At 49.5% G+C, this 18,975-nt stretch overlaps 1 protein-coding gene across 2 annotated transcripts in view; it reads left to right on the top strand.

Annotated features, from left to right (window-relative positions):
- The window catches only part of ITGA9 (integrin subunit alpha 9), a 326,966-nt gene that overhangs the window by 203,936 nt on the left and 104,055 nt on the right, over positions 1–18,975 (top strand). For both annotated transcript variants that reach the window (XM_039237208.1, XM_039237206.1), the window contains one exon: positions 5,060–5,210. In XM_039237208.1, coding sequence (XP_039093139.1) covers positions 5,060–5,210 — 151 coding nt within the window. The remainder of the gene's footprint in view (positions 1–5,059; positions 5,211–18,975) is intronic.

Here is an 18,975-nt window from a genome sequence, read left to right as displayed (position 1 = left end):
GCTTTTATCTTTAAGACTTAAGGAAAGTCTAAAATGATCCAGTGCATAATTACTAGTTAAATACCCTTAAACTACTTAAACCATAAAATTACCTTCATAAAATTGTTTGCATGATGGTAGAGGGGAAAGAATTGACCATGGTGGCCTTAGTCATTCAGTATATGATGACTGATATGGAAATGTATCGCACTTACCCAATAAGGAATTTGGAATGGTATGCACTTTTTTTCTTTTTTAAGTAGGCTCCATGCCTAACATGGGGCTCAAACTCAAGATCCTGAGATTAAGCATCATGTGGCACCCACTCTTAATGTACGGTGACAAGTGAGGTCAGAGAACCAGTTCCTGAGTGGCCCTTGGGCACCACACAGCTACCAAGATGGCAGCAGTAACATCACATCCATGCTAAACTTAAATATAAGCCCAACAGGTGCTATGAGATGTATTAGAGAAGTTACATTTATTTTTCATAACAGGTGAGCAGTATATTTCCATTGGGCTGTATATGTGCTGTAAGATAAGCTGTATAGAAATGGTACGATTTGTAGCGTGTGTTGACTGTCAGTAATACTTCCCATACAAGAATATACCAAGAATTACTTTGGTGTACATAGTAATAGGACTCATTAAAACACTGCATGAGCAAATTAGAATTAATGAGAAAATTTCTCAGGGAATAAACTTTCCTGCAAATAAGAAAGGTGGTTCTTTATTGACTAAGCACCCGTGGGATGTTGGCAAAAACCTTGTGCCTGACTGTCTTACTCCTGCCAGAGAGGTGGCCTTGATGGAGCTCTGTTCTTTTTAGACGTCATTGAAAGACATTTCTTGCCAAAGCCCTTCCCGACTGAGGTGGAGTTTATATAAGAGCTGTGACTCAGATGACCCTCATGTCAGAGGAAGCTGGGCACTAGTGCCAGCTCAGCCCCTTCCTGGCTCTGTGACCTTGACCAAAGTGGGTTCCCGTCTGGGGCAGAGGAGGTTCATCTTCAACTGTAAAATTCAGAGATTGAGCTGGTGAGCTGTTGTGGGGATTTGGGGCGTTTTCATTCATTCATCCATTCCATGAGGGTTCGCTGGACACCTGCTGTGCGCCAGGCACAAGTCTGTCACTAGGGGCTCGTTGATGACCAAAACCAGACCAGGGTCCTTGCCCTCTGGGGCTTAGATTTTCATAGGGAAGAATATTTGTTAATCAAATAGCCACACAAATGTGTCATTTCAACCTTGGTAAGTGCTGTGAAGGACTGGCAGAGCACATGAGGCTGGAGGGGTTTATAATAGGGATATTTATTCCCGCTGGGACGGAGATCAGAAGGGGCTTACAGTGGAGGGGGGCAGGCTTTGAAGGCCTAGGAGGTGCTGTGTTCAAAGCCCAGCACAGCTCCTCGGCCAGCCCCCTTATCTCTGCTTCTCGATTTCCTCGCTTCTACAAACGGGACTAACGTCAGCAACTGCTCACAGTGTTTGTAAGGGTTCAGAAAGATGACATGTTTCAAAGCACCCAGCACCTGGCAAATTACATTTCATTTCATTTCTAAGAATAGCTCTGGAAGCAGAGATGTACTGTTTTATACACAGGCTTTCAACTGTGGAGACAGAGCAAAACCAGCTTTCAGGAGCCCCTTTTTAAGACGTCTGAGTTCACATTCCACCCTGGAAGGCGCCTGGCTTCCCTTCATCGTGGAGCCATGTTAGAATCACTTGACCTTGAAGCCCAGGAACAACCTTGCTTGCCTGATTAAGTGACAGAGCCCAAGCTCTGGGGCTGGAGACGGTTAGGCCTCCCAGGCCTGATCTCTTGCCGTTTTCACGTGAGGAAAGGAGGCTGATCACAAACCACAAAATTGGAACGAGGAGGCAGCTCCCTACCCCCATGGTCCTGTGCTTTTCTATACTGCCTCTCCATGTTCCGTTTGAAAACTACGGACATTTCGGAGGTGACTGGCTACCCATGAGTGCGTGTGCACTTCCTTCTCAAGAGAAAGCAAGCTTATCACTCCCTCGTGACTCCTCAAGGCCTGAGGGTTACTTCTGTAATCTCACAAAAGCAAACAGGAGGACAGAAATAACCCATCAATTTTTAAAAGTTAAAATGGCCAACAATAATAAATCATTGCCACAACAGCTTCGGTCAGGGTCTTCATTTATTGGAGGCCATTCAAGAATTTGAAGCTTTTTTTCCAAGTTAATTTTTCACATCTTGTTTGGATCCTTAGAGCTCTTGCTTCCAGAAGCAAGGCCATCAGATCTCTCGGTGCAAATGTTATTCTTGCTGACACGCCAGGCTTGCGGGAGAGTGAGGTCTGGTCCTCACGGATGGGTAATGAGGATTGCTCCCCACAAAAATCTGTACTTCAAAGTGTTACAGCCTACTGAGATTTGGGATATTTCTCTTCTCTTTCATGCTATATTCACTATATTAATGGTTACAAACAACAATAAGAATGTGCTGGTTATGCAGGAAAGGAAGTTATTAGAAGGACATGGGCCAGTTCAGAGCATAGGCAGGAAGCCTGCGGAACCATTGTGGACAGGAAACGGGAGATAAGTCTTAGCTCAGGAGGCCCCCTCTGGGTTCTCAGCACCTCAGTAGCCACCTCAGGTGATCTCAGAGGGTCCTGGTGTCTGTCTTGCCGAACCCCTCAAAAGTCATGGCCCTGGCTGGGAGCATCTGCTCATACTGAGGCCACATGACTGCATCTAGTCAGGTGTCCACACTTTAGCTATCAGGAAGGGGGAGGGGGACGGTCTGCCCCTTCTCTCCTGATGTGCCCTTCCCACCTATCTTGGGATTCCTCCTAAACAGGTGTCATTTGTTATTATTTTATATTATACTTTATATTGTTAAGTAAGATATTTATATTATTATTATTATTATTCTTTTGCTGAGCAGCCAAAAGTACCAACTGTCCATTACACAAACCCATGTAAGCTTAATCACGTCACGTCATCCCTTAACTGGTTGGCCAGAGATTGGCTACCAGTGTGAATTTACTTTGTCCGCAGCACACGTCACATAACAGTCACGCACCTTGTGTGCATCTTCCTCCCGTTGTCCTCATCCCCTGGTCCCACTGATGGCCCGCCCACTCCCCTACTTGCCGGGGCTCCCATTTCCCTCCTTCTTGCCCCTCAAACATTCTCCTCCTCCTCTCCCTTCCCGGTCTTTAGCCCTACTTCTGTTTCAGTGCAAAATGGAAGCAATCCCAAAGGCGCCTCCACTTTGTCTCTAACACCCGTCTCCTAGTGCACCTGTGCCGTGGGGGCCAGCCCCTCCGCTTGTTCACCAGGCCATCCGGCCGTTGTTCTCGTGGTACCCCCTTCCCTATGTTGTGCAAGTATAATGTGATAATTTCCAACTTAAAAAAAAAGAAAACAATTGCCTGGAGCCCGCCCCCCATCCCCACCCTCACCCCATTTCTCTGCTCCCCGCTACAGAAAAATAACTCCGAGTAGTCGGGTGTCCTCGCTGTTTCCATTCGTTCTGCTCCTCTGTCTCATAAACCGATTCCGAGCTTCCGTCCCTATCACTCCGCTTAAGCGGCTCTTATTGTGATCACCAGTGTCCTTCAGGTGGCTAATTCCAGTGGCCAATCCCACTTCTTCATGTTACTTTGACTGACCTGCCACATGTGCCACAACGGATGACTCCTTCCCTGGAACATGTCTTCCGTGGCCACTTAGAGACCGTCTCTCTTGCTTTTCCGCCTGCCACGCTTGTCAACCTTTTGCTTTGCCTTTGCTGGCCCTCCCCATCTGCAGTTCCTCTTCTCTAGCTGCACTCATTCCCTAGTGATTGCGTCCCGTCCGTCCCAGGTGTGTACCCCAGCCCAGACCCTCCTTCAAGACTTATGCATCCAGCTGTCCAGCACCTCTTCTCAAAGACCCAATGGGCGCTTGGATTTTTCTGCTGAACCTTCTATGCCTGTGGCCTTTCCCATGTCAGTGAGTGATGACTCTTCCCTCCCAGCTGTTGAACCTAAAATCCTTCCAGCCGTCCTTGACTCTTCTCCCTCCCCAAGACCCCGCAGCCAGTCAGTCTGTTGGCCGGCAAAACCTGTTGGCCATAACCTTGGAAACCCGTCCAGAGCCCGACCTCTTCTCACTCCCTCAGCTTCTACCACTGTGGTTTGAGCTGCCACCTGGTTTATTGTGAGAACTTCCTAACTAGGCTCCCTGCTCACCCCGACCATGTACTCCACAGACCGTTCACGTCACAGCCAGTGTGAGCCTTCAACCATGGAAGTTAGGTCCCACCACTCCCCTCCTCACACTACTACAGGAACTTCATCTCAGAGTCAAACCAAGGCCGTTGTACTGGCCCCACAGTACCCCATACGGTCTGTCTGCCCCCACTGCCTTCATCTCTCTGAGCCTGCTTCCTCCCACACTCCCCCTTGCTCACTCCTCTTAGCCGCTCTGGCCCCTGTGGCATTTCTGGAACACGCCAGGCCCGACTCGCCAGTTCCCATATATCTATATATCTTGCTCCTTTTCTCCCTCAGGTTTCTACTCAGAGGTCACCTCATCAGTGAGGCCTCCCCAACTACCCTAATTAAAATCCGAACCCACGCTTCCTCCCAATCGGACATTCTCTACCTTTCTTCCTCTCTGAATTTTCTCCATAGTTCTTATCATGCTGTATGTTTGCTACTTTGTATACGTTTTCTGTTTCCCTGAAGCCACAAGAAGGCAATAACTCTAGCACATAGATTCTTCTAGCACATAGATTAGCAGTAATTGGCATTTAGTAGGTGCTCAAAAATATTTGAATGAATATATGACCAAATTCCATGTCTAAGGAATTAAATGTCATAATTTTCTGAGTTTGATGTGACCCCAGAAAAGCCTAGTGAGTTAGGCTATTAGATGAGGAAACTGAGGCCCATGGGTGCTAACTGCTTACCCGAGGGTACATGGCCAGTTCATGGATTTCCTGGCACTTGTTGTTCTGACCCCAGGGAGTCTCTGCCCCCGACCCTCAGCCGCCCTCTGATGCCGCATATGCTGTTACGAAAGCTTCAGGGCATTCATTGCTGTTTACTTTTCTTTGCAGCGTTGATGAGAAAACCCCGTATCTAGCTTTGGGAGCTGTGAAGAATATCTCCCTGAACATCTCCATCTCAAACCTTGGGGACGACGCCTATGATGCCAACGTGTCCTTCAATGTTTCCCGGGAGCTCTTCTTTATCAACATGTGGCAGAAGGTAAGGAAGGCACCCCCCAAAAGTGACCCTTCGTTCTGCCTCGTGCATTATCTGAGTGTCATTCTGCAAAGACTGTTTCATTACACGGGGTGTCATTTGGAACTGTGGGAAATTTTTCCTCCCGGACATGGAAGGTGTGTTGGGACAACCAGAGAGACTAAATACCTGCAGGGTGTTGGAGCAGTGTCCATACCTAACATTGTCTCCGCCCATTTCTCTTGTGGAGCCCTGCCCCTACTCTTTTATGTCTGGCCACCTCTCTGAACACTCGCGTGTTCTGGAGAGTTCCAGTCTTACATCAGTAGTTGTGAGGAACGAGATAGGAAATGAGGACAGCTCACTGCTTGTTATCACCACTGGTGCTCTTGACGTTTCCCATTAAAGAGTCATGTAGGTCAGCCTACGCCTTGGCATGTTCATTTATGATAATATTTGAGTGGATTGAGGAAATTAGATTACTTTCATGAATTGAGTAAGTTTTTCAGCAGGAATTAATTTAGCTGAATGAATTGAGGTTTAAGTAGAATGACTCAGAAAGGAAAGAGGAGTTGGTATTCTCTCCCGTCCTGTAAGCCGACTCAGTGAACCACCCATGGGAAGAAGGAAGAACAGGCAACAGGCATGAGTGGGCTCAGGCAGGCTCTCCCTTCCCAGTGGTTGCTCTGATTCTTGACAGCAGTTTTGAAGGCAATTGCTGTAGCTTTTCCAAGTGTTTACAACATGGAACTGCAGCACCTTTATGTCTGTGTTAAACAGAACCAAAATCACTTTGTGTGGAACAGTGTGCCCTGTCCACAGATGAGCACGGGGCGCACCTTCAGGCCAGTGCGAAACCCTCTTCAGACGCAGACGCTGGCAAGCTCAGCGGTTCTGACAGGATTGCACCACCCTTGCCCGGCTGAGGCAGCAACTGAAGGCTACAGAGGGGTCTGGTGATGCCGCTCCAGGAGCTTTATAAGAGGTTCTCTCAGATCTCTGCTGCTTCACAGCTTTTAGCGGCGCCAAGGTTGGGAAGGTCACAAAAGCAATCAAGCAGGACTGTGGGGAGCACACAGGCCGCATCTATCCTCTGTAGCCTAAAATCATGCTAGTTTAAGCCCAGTCAAGAGAGAACCAAGTATCCCTAGGGTTCTAGTGGGTCTCTGGCTCCACACAGAATCTCTTTCACAGGACTTCCTGTAGGGGGTGGGGCGGGGGCAGGGCTCAGTCAAAGACAGATCTGTAAGCTCCTCTCTGTGACAGCTGAAAGGATGTGGTTGGTGACTGGGTCATCAGGTTGCAGATTCCTCTTGCTCAGGACCCACCTGAGAAACTTCTCTCCGGTCACAGAATTAGGAATGGCTGTGCTTTCCCCAAGTACTTTGGCTTATTTTTGCCTACAGACAGTCGTCCTTGTGACTAAGCTGTGTTCTCTGTGTTGTCTGCTAGAAGGCTGAGAGCTGGCCCCACTCTGTCGGCATATAGGATTTGGTAGTATTATTTCATAAACTGTATAGCTTCCTATATCTTATTTACTTTCCCTCATCACAGGTTTCTTTTTAGTGTGGAGGCTACATAATATTCTGTCATAAAGTATTCTATGGAAATCCCTCAAATTTCTCTTATGTAGATATTTCATTCTAGTTTTATTGTCTTTAATACTGTGATGAGGGGCGCCTGGGTGGCTCAGTCCATTAAGCATTCAGCTCTTGATTTCGGCTCAGGTCATGATCTGATAGTTGGTAAGATTGAGCCTCGTGTCAGGCTCTGTGCTGAGCATGGAGCCTCCTTGGGATTCCCTCTCTCCTTCTCTGTCTCTCCCTCTCTTGCTCCCCTTCTCTCTCTGCCCCACCCTCTCTTATGTGCATGCATCTGTGCTCTCTCTTTCAAAATAAATTTTTAAAAGATATTTTTTAAACAATACTGTGATGAATGTCTTTCACAGAGATTGCTCTGAACAAATGATTTGCCGTTAGTCTTGTAACTCTTTGGGGGATGGGTCATAGTGGTGATTGACCACCAACTATATACCAGGGGTTTCACATGCATTTTCCCATTCCCTCCTTACTGCATCAGATGTGGGTGCATCTGCTGTGTTGGAGGAATGCTGCAGGGGAGAAGTGAGGGAAGCAGGACGAGGCAGGGAAAGGGCTGCGTAAGGCGGTGCTGGTGTAAAACATAGCCTTGGTCTGAACGATAGGGTGGAAGGAGGTGGAGGAATGCTCAAGAGCATCAGTCACTCAGCAGAATCGTCCCCTCTTGAAGCGGCAGGAGAGCATCGTTCCCACCCCTGCATCATCCGGACCACCGTGAGGGCCAGTCAGTAGCCCCCCAGGCATTCTGGGTGAGGGACTCTGGTCAGGCGAGGACAGTGTCCCTGGGAGGGCCACAGGCGTGCCATTAGCTCCTACGGCCGATCATTTTTATCGCTTTTCGGTTGATCCCAACAACCTTTGGCACAGGGAGCCCTAGTTTCAATTTGGCAGAGAGTTGACTGGGCTTCAGGGTCTCTGCTGGACGTGGGACACGTTGGCCTGCGAAAGGTGGCCGAGCACGGAGACGTCGCGCGGCTGTCGTGGGGCAAGAGCAACTAGAACAGGGAAGGTGACCCTCCGTGTGGTGGGAGGGGGTAAAGAAGCATCAGTTCCTCTCCCATGACCGCAGCGGCACGTGGAGACCGAAAGGGCATCACTCGGCCCAGAGCAAGGCTCTAACAGCACCCAGATGGGTGGTAAAGAGGAACCCAGAGAGCCCAGCCACCTGCGTGGACCTAACAGAACGACACGGGCCCTGCAGTTTCTGCCACATAAACTAAGAAGAGTGTAACTCAGGATCCAGACAGAAAACATACCCTTTAGAAAGATTATTAACAGAAAACGGAAATTTTACAGAGCACCCACTTTTGTTATTGATGAAATTCATGAAAAATATGAGCACAGCAAAAGATCAGCGAGTAGAATGATAAACTGGGATGACAAAGGAATGAACTGAGAGTCAAATAAAAATCAAGGTTGTGGAGGGGATGAGGACATATAACAAAACCAAGAAAGCAGAGGCAGAATTAAAACGTGCTATAATCAGGAAAGAGCAGACTTAGTAGTATGGAAACCTGATTCGTTGTACAGAGCATTCATGAGATGGTCTCTGAGAATTCAGAGGGAAAAGAAAAAACCAAAGCAGTGAAGAAGGATGGCAAAAACCACGCATGTGGAAGGTGGAAACTAGAGAATCAGCAAAGAGAAATAGCTCCCGAACACTTGGAACGGAAGACGTGAGTAGAGACCAAGGAAGGGCCTCCGTTCTCTGGACTGGGCTCTGCAAATACCAGGCAAAAATATGACGCTTTATGTCAACACACAACTTTAGGAGATTTTTAACTTTTAAAATGTGAAAATGATGCTACTGATACCTAACAGGAAACAAACCAAAGTTCCATAGATTTCTGTAACAGTATTAAAAAATTAGAATAGGTTCTTGTTAAATAAGAATTCTGTACCCAGTCATCTTGCACTCCATTGTGAGAGCAAAATGAAGCCATCCGTGAATATATGAAAATGTATAAAGTCTGGTAACGCTCCTAGTCTGGGTTTCCCCCAAAGCAGACTCCAACATAATGACGTAGGTACAAGTAGTTTATTTAGAGAGAGAGAGAGAAAGAGAGTGTAAGGGGCACCTGGGTGGCTGAGTCCCTTAAGCCTCTGACTTGGGTTCAGGTCATGATCTCACAGTTCCTAAGTTCAAGCCCCGTGTGGACCTCCATGCTGACAGCTCAGAGCCTGGAGAGAGGGCAGAGGAAGAGGGACGGGCGCCCTCCAGGAGGTGGAAGGAGGCTGCCCCTGTGGGCCTAACGGCCAGCGACGCTCCCGGTGGCAGGGTGACCTCTAGACATCTCAGGGATGCAGACGCCTGCCGTCCTCTGCTGAGCTGCCCGTTAGCACCCCTGCTCTCGGGAACGCGTCGTGGGACCAGACACAGGAGCTCAGAGAAGAGGCGGGGCTCATGATCACGTCTTCATGGCAGTGACTGTCCCGGCTGCATGGGAACAAGGACACGGACAGTTGTGAGCTTTAAGCAGTGAAGAGCGCTCCCAGGTGACCTTAGGGCCCAAAGGGGACGCAGTGGCTGGCCACGGAGTTACAGAAGAGGCTCTGCTTGGCAAGAAAGAAGAACGAGGGCGGGTCCCTGACCTTGCCTCTTCTCTACAGCATGAGCGCTCTCTTGGTTTGGGTCTTGCAGACGCTGACCTTGACTCGGGATGGAGGGCAGCTGGTTTGTGCAGCATGGGAGGTGCCAGACCTGCGGGAGGGAGGCGGAGCAGTGGCGGACGGGTGGAGGCAGCTAATGAAGAGGGTCCCGTCAAACCAGGTGCCGCAGTGGGCAGTGGGGCGGATGCCCAGGAAACAGTGCAAAGCCCGGGGCTGAGCGAGCTGGGGACTCACACCCCCTCCCACAGAGGCAGTGGCTGAGGCTTCCTAGGAGCGTGCATTCCCCAGGCTTCTCCTGTGACGTGCACGGCCGGGACAATCAACCTCGTTCTGGAAAAATCCATTCAGGCACAGGGTTGCAGCTGCCGGCCATTGGAAGTGGGGTGGGGCACCCCGCAAGGTGTACCACATCTGCATTGGGCTCCCCAGCACCATAGAGATGCCCACGGGGTCGGAGCACTCGCAACTGAAACAGCGCACTTCCTAGGCTTCCGGAAGTTGTAAGCTAGTGTCGTGGAACTTTGCCAGGGTTCTGGCGAGAACCAGTGACACACACCTCCCGGCCTTATGGGAGTGGGGCAAGGCCAGTATCGTAAATGGGCCAGGGGGCCAGGGGGCCAGGGGTGGGGCAGTAGGGAGCAGGGAAGACTGTGGGAAAACGGGCCTCCTCCAGGGAGAGCAGGCAGCTCGCCGCAGCAGTCGATGGTTCCCGGGTGGTAGTGAGGGCCCGTGCAGCCAGGTCTTCTACTTCTCAAGAAAAGCCGGAAATCCACATTTTTATGTGAAATCTCATGACTTTGGCAGCTAATTAAAATGTTTTCTGAGCATTGCACGGGCCAAACAAAACATGTCCAACTGACCACATCCAGCCTGGAGGCCACAGATTGGTGACCTTGGGCTTCGCTGTTTTCCATACGCTGTAGGCCATTCTCCTGCCAGCCTGTTTGTCATGGGGATCTGGATCTATGGTCGCCCCTGGTGGGTCTGCAGGCGTGGCTGCATTTCACACCCCTCCCTGGGTGGCAGAGCAGCTAGCCAAAGAGGTTGGAGTTTGGGGGTTCAGGTGCCGGTGTGTGCCTGGGGGGAGGGGAGGGTTGCTTTACGTGTTGTATCCATGGCATTTTTAAAGCCAGTGATGTTTCCAAAAACCTTTTGCAGGCGGGAATATTTATTTTGCGATTGCAAGCAGCAGCTCAGCCTGGGTTCCTGCTTCAGAAATTTCTAGAAGTAACACAGCAAGCAGCCGAGGGGGAGAGAGGGAAGGCGGAGTTCTCGCTACCATCCCGCGCAGATGCAGAAGCTCTGCTCTGTTTCTTGCAGTCAGCGTGACCTTGAGCCAAGGGTCTCCTCTCTGTGCCTCAGTTTCTTCCTCTGTAAAATGAGACGTGCTGAGAGAAAAATGGTGCCTACGCAGACTCCTTGTATCCGCAGTTACCATGGCAACCCCCAGCACACACAGGCACAGGCTTGGTAATTAGGTCATTTACTCAGAAGTTGTGTATTGGACTTGCACTGTGGACCACGGTGGCTCGCTGAGGGAGAGGAGGCACAGCAAGAGCACTGGACGAGGCACTGCAAGTCAGAGGGTGCTGGCTCTTCTTTTGTTTTTTAATGTTTATTTTGAGAGAGAGGAGCACGAGCAGGGAGGGGCAGAGAGAGGAGAAAGAGAATCCCAAGCAGGCCCACACTATTCGCGCACAGAGTCCAACGCAGGGCTCGAACCCACGAACTGTGAGATCATGACCTGAGCAGAAATCCAGAGTCAGATGCTTAACCGACTGACCCACCCAGGCGCCCCGACTCTTCCTTTTGAGCTAAAAATCAAGACTTGTGGTCTTAGCAAAGGGATTGCATGAGTGTGTGTGCATGGACCTTCACAATGTCAGAAAGTAGAGCGAGTGTTAAACTGAACGTATTTCTACATTTAATTAGTTACCTTTCTTTAAAAAATAAAGTTACGTGAAAAATAATGGAAAAATTGGTGTGTGTGTGTGTGTGTGTGTGTGTATTATTTATCAGTTAAGTAAATGGGCTAGCTTTCATAGCCCCCCTTTGCTTTTAATCACGCCTGCTGATTTTTTTTCCATTTACTTACTATGTGCTGAAGTGTTAGAATTTTTGGTTTGGGGATATTGACTTCTTAAAATCCAAGATCTATAAGGGCTCAAATATGTGATGTGTATGAGGAATAATATCAGAGGTTAGGGGACGAGGGAAATACTGTACTCCCAAAATGAGGCAGGGCTGGGCCCGGAGTCTTCCGGATCAGGCAGGGAGAGCGATGAGGCTTTGGGGTGAGGGGGGCTCGTGGGGTCCGGAGCCGACGGCCAAGGAGAATTCGTGGAGACGTCTTCGGCGCAAAACGGTGACGTTATTCCAGCACGGGGACAGCCCCACGGGCAGAAGAGCCGCCCTGCAAGTGTGGGGGTGACCGTTGGGAGGACCTGGGGGAGGGGCGTCGGGAGGGGGTTTCCCAGAGGGACTCTCACTGGCTGGGGACGTCCTGGAGGCCTGGCTGTGGTCGAGCCACGTGGTGGTCCCTCCAGCAAAGTATTAGTGTTAAGTTAAGGAGTTCCTGGACTGGAGGCCGTGGAGAGGATCGCCTTTTTCTGGTCAACTTCAGTTTAACCATTTGGTTTTTGTCCTTTCCTGTTTTGCGTAGCCGGGAGTGTCCACGGAATATCGCACATACCCCACGGGGGGGGGGGGGGGGGGAGGGAGATGCTCGCTTGTGCTTTGCCCCCCAGCCTGCCTCATGCTCCCTCCTCAGGGAGGGCCCGCCCTCAGGCCCGGAGGCCCGTGAGGCCCGGTGGGGGAGTCCCGCGTTTTTATCACCTAGGCAGTGATGGGCCGCATACGTCCCCACTGAAAATATGGACCGAGGAAGTGGAAGGGAGGACAGAGGCTTGTGACGTGCTGGAGGAAGGACCGCGAAGCAGCCATCAGACCAGGGGAGACTCCGTCGTGGGGTCGCCAGAGGGAGAGAGAGCGGTGAGGAAGCAGGAGTCACGAGTCCAGCGGGGAAAATGGAGACCTGCCACTTGAGAACGCCTTCTAGAGCTTTGTGCCCTTTCAAGTGCATAAGAAACGTAGTTAGCGCTCGGCCCTGGCTGTTGGCAAGTCACCGAATCCCGCCGCCACACGCCGTGTCACCGCCTCACCGCCTGAGAGACTGCGGTGTGGGAGTGGACTCCGGGCCCTCGGCCTCGCCCCTCGGCACAGGGCCCAGCGTGGGAGAAGTGGCGTGAGGGAGAGCGCAGTTTTGCTCTTTCTGAGGAGCGCTTTGAGTTCCGAATTAAACTTGGCCTCCGAGTTGTCTTTGGGGGCAGAAAAGCACCAGGTCGGCTCCTGTGGCTTTCAGTGGCTTATTCTTTATGACAAAGGGCACAGAGGACTCGTAACTTTGTTTTTCTTACCAAGTGATGCTTCCAGTTTATATCTAACTTTACCACAGAAAGGCGCCCCCTTCTCTCAGGGCTTCTCTCTTCTCACTTTCAAGGCAAATGGCTCAAGCTGGCTCCAGGCGATAAAAATGATCCGGTTTCTCACCCAGATAGAGTGGGAAAGATTCGATACTGACGTTTCTATCCCTCTGTGTTTGTGGGACTGCCCTGGCCTGTCCTCGGACAGAAGTTTCCCGCAGGAGCTGCATCTGCACAGATGAACACAGCGAGTGTGTTCAGTGGAGCTGGGAAGGCCAAGCCAGGGAGGGTTTGCAGGCAGGGGTGCCAGCGGGCACCCCATCCCCAGAGCTGGCGGGTGAGCGTGTCAGAGAGCCCGCCTTCCCCCCCCCCCCCCATCCCCTTCCTTCCCTCCTGGCTCTAGTTCAGCCGGAACTGATTTTCATTGTGTTCTGCTGTCTCCCGGCTCTTGTCAAGTTAATAGTAGCCCCAAGTAAAATGCAGCCCTTAGATGTTTATAGTCTTCTTGGCCGGGCCATTAAGATGATGAATGAACTTGCTTCTTGCCCTTGTAAGGGAGGCCTGAGGGTGGATATCGATACTCAGAAAATAATAAGTCTTTTCCGCCCCTTTTCTGTTCTTAATCCGGTGCCCCAAGCCCCTTGGCGACTTTACCTTGAACTTCCTGCATCATGCCCGGCAAAACCCTCACCTGGCTCCAAGCCCATCTGCGGCTTTTTCTCTTTCTCCCCGTGTCGGTCTTCCCCATCCTGCTTGTCAGAGGTAAATGCCAAGCTCCCTAGAGCCATTCCCGTCTCAGAGCTCTTTCGGCCAGTGCTGCCCTTCCTCCTGGGGAGGACAGAATGGGTGGTGTGAGCAGGCACCCTGAGGCCCGGTTCCCGGTTCCTCGCCCACCGGGACTACCTGTGGCCACTTCGCTACCATTTCCTGGCCTCCAGGTCAGAGATTCTAACCCCTGGGATTGGCTGCCTGAGAGCCGGCCTGGCCCCTCCTGCCCCGTGGGCAGTGGGAGGTGGCAGAGAAACCCAGCCCTCCATTTCCAATCACAACGTGGCCTCAGTGTTCTGCGGCGGGGCCTGGTTTTCACATATATGAAAAGCTTCGTTTGTGTATTCACTGTGTTTGGGAGGAAGGCTGCGTTTTGCTTTAGAAATGTCCACAGAGCCTACGACAAGGATCAGTTAGGAAGGACATTTCCCAGAGCTGCAGGGCTTGGGTAAACCTATGGGTGGAGGGAGGGGTTATTTTAGAAAACATGTGTTAAACCTCTGGATTTTTCTTCTAATGAATTGAAAAACAGCAATTTAATAATTTCCTCTTTTAAGGGGAAAGGGGAGTCTTGGATTTTAAATCTTTTTCATAAAGCAGCACAACACCTCTTAAAAGGAAAGCCATGAAAACGGACTGCTAAGCCAAGGCAAACAAAAGAAAAGGAAAAAGATTAAGGAGAAGGTGGGTGCCTCAGGCAGAGGGAGCCAGGAAGTGGGGGCGGGGGTGGGGGTGGGGGTGATCTCAGGCTCTGGGCTGTTCAGTGAGGTCCCTGTCAAGGTCAGGAAGCTGGGCTCTTGTTCCCCACCCCCACCCCCAGCACCAGTCATTGGTTAGGGGACCCTACTGGGGAATCAAAGTCCCAGCACTTTCCGCCCTCAGGGGGTGAGGTGTGGACACAGTGGTCCGGTAGCCTGAGGCCAAGCCTCCAAGGAAAACCCAAGCCGGAGCTGGAAGGTGGAGACCTAGACGGGGCCCTAGGGGATCTGATGGAAAGTGTCTGCTAGAGTCGCACTGCCCTTGACTGGTGTTCTTTGCGTCCTGAAGGCTGTGTTGTAAGCATATTGCAAAGATCCAGCTCTTGATTGTGTGTGTGTGTGTGTGTGTGTGTGTGTGTGTGTGTGTGTGAGAGAGAGAGAGAGAGAGATGTTCTCGGGTGATAATGTCAGTTGCACACAGGATATTTCTGCGAGCATCTGACTTTGGGAACCATCTGTACATGCCCTTGGAATTTACCAGAGAGCGTGAATCCATAGCTACGTCCTGTTAAGATCCAGCTCGTCAGAACTGTAATTTCATCCCTTTGAGGCCAGACTTGTCCGTAACCTCGCAGCTTCCTGACGGCCACGGGCGCTGTTCTTGCCGAGGCACCAGAGGGTAACTGGCCATCCTGCCAACTTCCCTGAGCGCATGGTTTAAATCACTGATTTTGAAAAAAGTTAGGAATGTGTTTGGCTGCACATAACAGAAAGGCCAACTCTTAGCAGCTGATCCTAATGGGATTTTGACTTTTCTTTTGTAAAGATAACCCCAGAAGGGACCGTCCAGGACTGGGAAGCGACTGTGTGACGCCATCAGGGAACAGGTTGCTTTGGTCTTTTCACACAGCCTTTCTTCAGCATGTTGTTTCTAGGCCTCTACTTCCAACACGGCCGCTGCGTTCCTGGGGAACAGCTCTGCCCCTTTTTATTTTTTATTTTATTTTAAATAGTTAACGTACGGTGTTATATTAGTTTCAGGTGTGCCATATGGTGATTCGACAATTCTATACCTGACTCAGTTCTCATCATGATAAACCCTCTTCTTAAATTTTTTTTTAATGTTTATTCATTTTTGAGAGACAGAGAGACAGAGTGTGAGCAGAGAAGGGGCAGAGAGAGAGGGAGACACAGAATCTGAAGCAGCTCCAGGCTCTGAGCTGTCACCAGAGCCGGACGTGAGGCTCGAACTCACAAACCATGAGATCATGACTTGAGCTGATGTCAGACTCTTAATGGACTGAGCCACCCAGGCACCCCAATACTCTAAATCCCCCCATTTCACCTCTCCCCAATCCCCCTCCCCCTGGTGACCACCAGTTTGTTCTTTATAAGTCTGATTTTTTTGTCTTTTTTTATTAATGTTTTTCTAATTTTAATTTTGAGAGAGAGAGAGATGGAGCGTGAGGAGGAGAGGGGGAGAGAGAGAGGGAGACACAGAATCCAGAGTAGGCTCCAGGTTCTGAGCTGTCAGCACAGAGCCCGACGTGGGGCTCGAACTCACAAACTGTGAGATCATGACCTGAGCTGAAGTTGGACACTCAACCGACCGAGCCACCCAGCTGCCCCTCTTTCTTTTTGAATTTGTTCATTTGTTTTGTTTCTTAAATGCCACATGAGTGAAATCATATGGTATTTGTCTTTTTCTGATGCACTTATTTTGCTTCGCATAATATTCCCTAGATCCATCCATGTTGTTGCAAAAGCAAGATATCATCCTTTTTTATGTCCAAGTAATATTCTATTGTGTAAAACTATTTACAACCTCTTCTTTATCCATTCATCTTCAGTGGACACGTGGGTTCCTTTCATAATTTGACTGTTGTAAATAATGCTGCTATAAACATAGGGGTGCATATGTTTTTTCAACTTAATATTTTTGTATTCTTTGGGTAAATATCCAGTAGCAGAATCATAGGATAGTTCTGTTTTTAATTTTTTGGAGAACCCAGTTTGCCTTCCCGTCGACAGTACACGAGGTTCCTTTTTTCCACGTCCTCACCAACACTTGTTGTTTCTTGTGTTTTTGATTTTAGCTGTTCCAGTAGATGTGAGGTGATATCTCATCGTGATTTTGATTTGCATTTCCTTAATGATTTGTGATGATGGACATCTTTTCATGTGTCCGTTGCTCATCTGTAGGTCATCTTTGGAAAAATGTCTGTTCATGTTCATTTTTAAATAGATTATTTGGGGGTTTTGGTGTTGAGTTGTATAAGTTCTTTGTATATTGTAGATACTAACCCTTTTTTAGATATGTCATTTGTGAATATCTTCTCCCATTCAATAGGCTGTCATTTAGTTTTACTGATTGTCTTCCTTGCTGTGCAGAAGCTTTTTATTTTGAAGTAGTCCCAACAGTTTATTTTTGCTTTTGTTTCCCTTGCCTCAGGAGACATATCTAGAAAAATGTTGCTTTGGCCAATGTCAGAAATCATTGCCTGTGCTCTCTTCTAGGATTTTGATGGTTTCAGGTCTTACATTTAAGTCCTTAATCCATTTTGATTCATTTTTTTATGGTGTAAAGAAGTAGCCCAGTTTCATTCTTTGGCATATAGCAGTCCATTTAGGCCTGCCCCCTTTTAAGTAGCTTTCCTGAAGCTCCGCTCAGCATTTTCCATGTACCTGATTGGCCAGAGCCGTATCACGTGGCCAGCCCTAGCCACACCGGGGGCCGAGAGATGAGTTTCCTTCCCTGGGCACATCGCTTCCCCTGACACAGGTTGCTGTCCACAGGAGGAAGGGAAGAGTGGCCACTGAGATGCGCCGGTGGAGTCAGCCTCGGCTGGGACTTGAGACAGGTTGTTTACAAGCACATGTCTCTGAGAGACATGGCAGAAAGGGGGAAGGAGAGAGAATGAGTCACAAACAGGCAAATGACCACCACAGTCACTGTCTTATTTTCCTTTTGCTAAATTCCTCTCAGGCTCTCTATTACTGCATTTAGGATGTTTTAAATATCCTAAATGTATATATAAGTATAAATGTATATTTAATGTTTATTTTTGAGAGAGAGAGAGAGAGAGCGCATGAGTGGGGGAGGGACAGAGAGAGAGAGGGAGACAGAGAGTCCAAAGCAGGCTCCAGACTCTGAGCTGACAGCACAGAGCCTGACATGGGGCTTGAACCCACAAACCATGAGGTCATGACTTGAGCCAAAGTTGGATGCTTAACTGACTGAGCCACCAAGGTGCCCCATAAATATATATATTTTAGTGTTTATTTATTTTGGGGAGAGAGGGAGCAGGGGAGGGGCAGAGAGAGAGGGAAACAGAGGATCCAAAGTGGGCTGTGTGCTGACAGCAGAGAGCCTGGTGCAGGGCTTGAACTCACGAGCTGTGAAATCATGACCTGAGCCAAAGTTGGACGTTCACCCACTGAGCCACCCCGGCGCCCCCGTGGATATTTTAAAGTCCTCATCAAGAATAGCTGCCAGGGAGAGTGACAAAGCACCTGCGTATGGCACAGTTCTGCCTTTCCCAGCCGTGCCCAGTGGGTCTACTCCAGTTGATGTCAGAGCCTGAGAAAGTGTGAAATGATCTTTATCTGTCAACCTTATCTGTCCTCGTTGATATAGACATTTCTTATGTTCCCAAGATGAAGCCCTTCCAATGACAGTGTCACTAGATTTGGATTCGGGGCCTCCCACAAACATGCTGCCCCAGCTCTGTCCAGTCCACAAGGAAGGCCAGCATCCAGGACCCCTGGCCTTCTGACTATATATATTTCCAGTCCCTTCCTCACTGTTCTTTTTCTGTTTTTGTGCTGTGTCTAGTTTGGCCTCTTCCTTCTTAAAATGTGGAGCCCAGGCCTGAACTGCTACCCACTGGGCCTGGCATAGATTTATAATTGCCCCAGTTCTAAACATGGCATTTCTGTCAATGTGGCAGCCACAGCACTATTAGACTTATTTGTGATGCATTTACTCTCTATTTTTCTTCTAGTCTTTTTATGCTATTTGGAAATTTAGTTGTGTTATTTATAGCCTTGCAACTCAAAATATGGTCATGGACCAGCGGCATGGCATCACGTAGGAGCTTGTCAGAAATGCAGACTCTCAGACCTGACCACCCCCAACCTGCAGAACCGGGGGCTGCATTTTAACACGACCTCTGGGTATTTGTACACAGCAAAATCTGAGGTTGGTCATAGAGCCTGACTTCGGGTCATCTGACTTGGTAGCTAAGCAAGACAATAATGAGACCCACTTGGAGGACGGGGCCTGGTGGGCTAGGGTGTCACGTCCGCTGGGCCGACATGGCTCCACTTGCCGAGTGGCCTGGGAGAGAAGAAGTCTGTGGAACATCCTTCAGGCACTATCCTGGCTGCTTTGTCTCATCGAGGCCTCACCACGGCCCTGCGTGATGGGTGTCACAAGATTAAAGGAACACAGTCATTCCATGCTCGAGACTCCTAAAGGCTAACAAGACAGAGGTCACACTAGAAAGTGCCTGAGCTACTGCTTACGTCACCTTCTGGCCCAGATTTCATTGTCTTATCGGCCAGGAAATCTCAGAGGCTTTGCTAACAATGCGGTTGGCTAACCAGGGAAATCGGTCTCTGCCTCAGTGGCTAGAGGTAATGTCATTTCTCCCTAGCCCCACATGGTAGAATGGCGGCCAGTTAGGCGCTG

Source organism: Hyaena hyaena, unplaced genomic scaffold, assembly GCF_003009895.1.
Source record: "Hyaena hyaena isolate Hyena2069 unplaced genomic scaffold, ASM300989v1 scaffold_121, whole genome shotgun sequence".
Lineage (NCBI taxonomy): Eukaryota > Metazoa > Chordata > Mammalia > Carnivora > Hyaenidae > Hyaena > Hyaena hyaena.
This window is presented reverse-complemented; position numbering and strand designations above follow the sequence as displayed.